General features: G+C 31.3%; 1 protein-coding gene across 1 annotated transcript; it reads right to left on the bottom strand.

The window, feature by feature from the left end:
* Positions 1 to 532: 532 nt before the first annotated feature.
* Positions 533 to 1740, bottom strand: LOC129894559 (probable WRKY transcription factor 27). Its single transcript, XM_055970256.1, has 3 exons — positions 1343 to 1740; positions 1154 to 1267; positions 533 to 995 (listed from the first exon to the last, which is right to left on the bottom strand). The coding sequence occupies exons 1-3, from the start codon at positions 1738 to 1740 to the stop codon at positions 533 to 535; spliced, it is 975 nt and encodes a 324-aa protein (XP_055826231.1).
* Between the last annotated feature and the right edge of the window lie 1363 nt (positions 1741 to 3103).

The raw sequence follows: 3103 nt of genomic DNA, 5'->3' as shown, positions 1-3103 counted from the left end.
ATATATATATATATATATATATATATATATATATATATATATATATATATATATATAACAAAACACACACACACCCTTCTTTCCATTTTAACAGGATATTTGATTTTGTAGTCTTTTACAAACATATTTTTAGTTTTATATTTTTTTACTAGAGATTTTTATACGTAAGAGATCTTTATTTTTATTCAAGAAGCCTGAAAATATAAAAAAAAAATCAAATAATAAATATAAGGTATAATGACAAAGTTACACCTATTCATTGGATTATTTTTTTTCAATTTGAGTAGTATAAAAATGAACACTTATTTAATGTTAAGGATAATTGAAAATATATGCCAAATTTAATCTTGAATTTCAATCTATAAACTGAGTCAAATGATTTTTCTAAAAGAAAGAACTATTTGAGAAAATGGAACAACTACTTACAACAGGGACTAAATTAGATTGCTACATTTGAAAACAAAAGAGAATAACGAAAAACTAAAATAGAAACATGAATAGAAGACAAAATTCTCTGTCATTTTCATTCCCATTAGGTGGAAGTAGTAACTCCATTGAGTTCTTCAAAGCCCACGAGAATATCTTCACTCACGAATTTGTCAAGAATCAAAACAACGTTTTTCTCCTCTCTGTCATCACCTTTGTTCTCCGTCGCCACAACCACCATTTTGTCTTTGTTTGGGGATGCGCTCTCAATTTCAATCATAGGCATAGTTGGGCCGATTGGAGAAGCAACAACCTTGGAACGTTTAGAGCGTTTGAACGACGACGACGTTGATGAATTCAAACTTAATGCTTTGGGCACAATATTTATGCCTTTCGGAAGATTGTGTTTCGTACTTCCATTCCAACCAGCGTGAGACCTACGGTTAATGGGTGGAGGATGATTGTGTTCACCATAATAGGTCACTAAGAAAAGGTTTTCACCCCTTGGGCTTTTTTCAATTTGTTTCTTTGCTTTGCAGTCTTTTAATGTAGCACACTTATAGTAGTTCCTGTTATGTCACATATATACACACAAAATAATAATCAGGATAGATCCAAAAAAATTATGTGTCTCTATACAATTATTAATGTAACTTTTATTTTTTTGTCACAAAATTTGATAACTTAAAACTCTTTATAACATGAAAAAATAGTGAAAAGAGCAAACCTCAAAAATTGAGAACTTTTGATTCGCTTCTCACCATTCTTGTTCCACGTCCATGAATCATTTGTGAGTTCCTCTCCCATGAGTTCATAGGTAGTTTTTATTGGCTGATTTTTTCTGATTTCAAATTAAAAATACTAAACTTAAAACTGTGAACACAAACATATAAAATAAAATGGAAAGAGTACTTACTTTGTATGAGTTTGGATCAGAGGAGTGATCATGGGTAAGGTGAATGTAGGATGAATGTTATCCGACATCATGGATTGTTGCTGCAGATCAATCCATTCTTGCGGTGCCGCAATTGTTGCTGGCTCATACACTAGCGTTGTAATTGAAGGTGGAAGAGGAGAAGGAAGAAAGATTTGTTGGTTAAATGGGGCTGACTGAAAGGGTTCTAATAACTGTTGGTTATTGTTTTGGTCCATGATTACCTGATCAACGATTATAGGAACCGAGGTTGTGGGGTTGGTGATCTCAACTGGAAAGTTCATAGGGAAAATTTCAGGAAACCAATTAAACTTAGTCATATCAACATCTGAAAGTTTGTCAAAATTCCAATCATCATTTACAAAATTCATTGACTCCATGCCTAAACTTGGAGCTACAACATTTTGGTTTATGAATGTTACAGCTTCTTACAATCGCGCCTATATCCCAATCGTTATCGTTATATAAAAATAAAAGAACTAATTGAATAAAAAAGATGTTTGAGTGGAGCGTAAATTGCTGGGATGAAGAAAACTAAACAAAATTTGTTTATTATATAGAGAAGCTCAAAGGAGTACCTACCCATCCCCACATCCACATTCACTTAGCATTTAATGCACATCATTTTTTTCTGTTATAGGGTGAGTAGGATTGGCATGTACATGGGAAGAAGACAAAAAATAATCTCATGTTTTAAATATTTTCCCAAGCTATATCCTTGTTCGAAGTAGTCTTCACATTTTTCTTGAATAATGTATTTTACTCCTTTCACATTAGAAAATATATAATGTTTTCACATTAAAAAATCTTATATATCATATATCATATATATATATATATATATAAAAAAGATCCTCAATTCGGTGATGTGGCACTCTATTGGGTCAAAATTGATAATTTCTAATTTCTCCTTCTAATTTTCCACTTATAAAGCGCTTTGCGGGAATAAACATAAACTAACAGTCGCATCCTCTGACCACGGCCGGTTGCCTCTTTATTGTGGTTTTTCCTACACAAACATTACGCCCTTCCTCAAATAAAGCTTTCCTACCTTTTCAATCCCACGACTGCTCCTCTATCGTAGGGTGGAGCATGGAAGAATACATCAAAGAATAATTTCATTCACAGTCATAAGCTACTGCTTGAGAGTTTTTCTGTTGGATAGTTTCATTCAATTGAGTTCGGAAAAATAATATTTTAGAAGATCAAATAATCACCAATAGGATATCGCTAGGTGATCGAGTATAAATTGAAAATTCTCCATTCCAAGCATATAGTTAAATTATTAATTCTTATAATGGTGTTTTGAGTTTATTTTAGTTGCAGTGCGGATGAAATATAAAACTAAATAGGAGGAAATCTTTAAAATTGTTGAACTGATTTGATGTAATAAATTACTTCAAGCATAGATTTGTTCTTTTCTTTAGTATAAGTATTTTTTCTTCCTTCAATTAAAAGTTTCAGTTTATTTCCAAAGCTTGTATCTTTCATAAGTATGAAACATTATTATTATGTTAGTCATTTAAGGTTTGCTTGAAATTAGATAAACGAAATCAAAGAATGAAAAAAAATCATAAGTAGGAGAGGAGAGAACGAACTAATACTACAATTAATATTAATATTACGAAGATGCAAGTATTATTCATCACTTAACTTTTATAGTAAAATTCATTTGGGAAAAAGTGATGAAAAATTGACACCTTACAACTTAGTTGAAGAAAAGATTGCCCAACAAGTTGAAGA

The sequence above is a fragment of the Solanum dulcamara genome, chromosome 7, assembly GCF_947179165.1.
Source record: "Solanum dulcamara chromosome 7, daSolDulc1.2, whole genome shotgun sequence".
NCBI lineage: Eukaryota > Viridiplantae > Streptophyta > Magnoliopsida > Solanales > Solanaceae > Solanum > Solanum dulcamara.
Note: the sequence above shows the minus strand (reverse complement) of the source record. Positions and strands in the feature narration are given on the sequence as shown.

Bases quoted from the DNA above. Each gene is read 5' to 3' on its own strand.
- LOC129894559 (XM_055970256.1), bottom strand. From the start codon at position 1,740: ATGGAGTCAATGAATTTTGTAAATGATGATTGGAATTTTGACAAACTT. The intron at 1,268-1,342 runs GTAAGTACTCTT...ATTTGAAATCAG, and splicing joins CTGATCCAAACTCATACAAA to AAAAAATCAGCCAATAAAAA. The intron at 996-1,153 runs GTTTGCTCTTTT...GTGACATAACAG, and splicing joins AAAAGTTCTCAATTTTTGAG to GAACTACTATAAGTGTGCTA.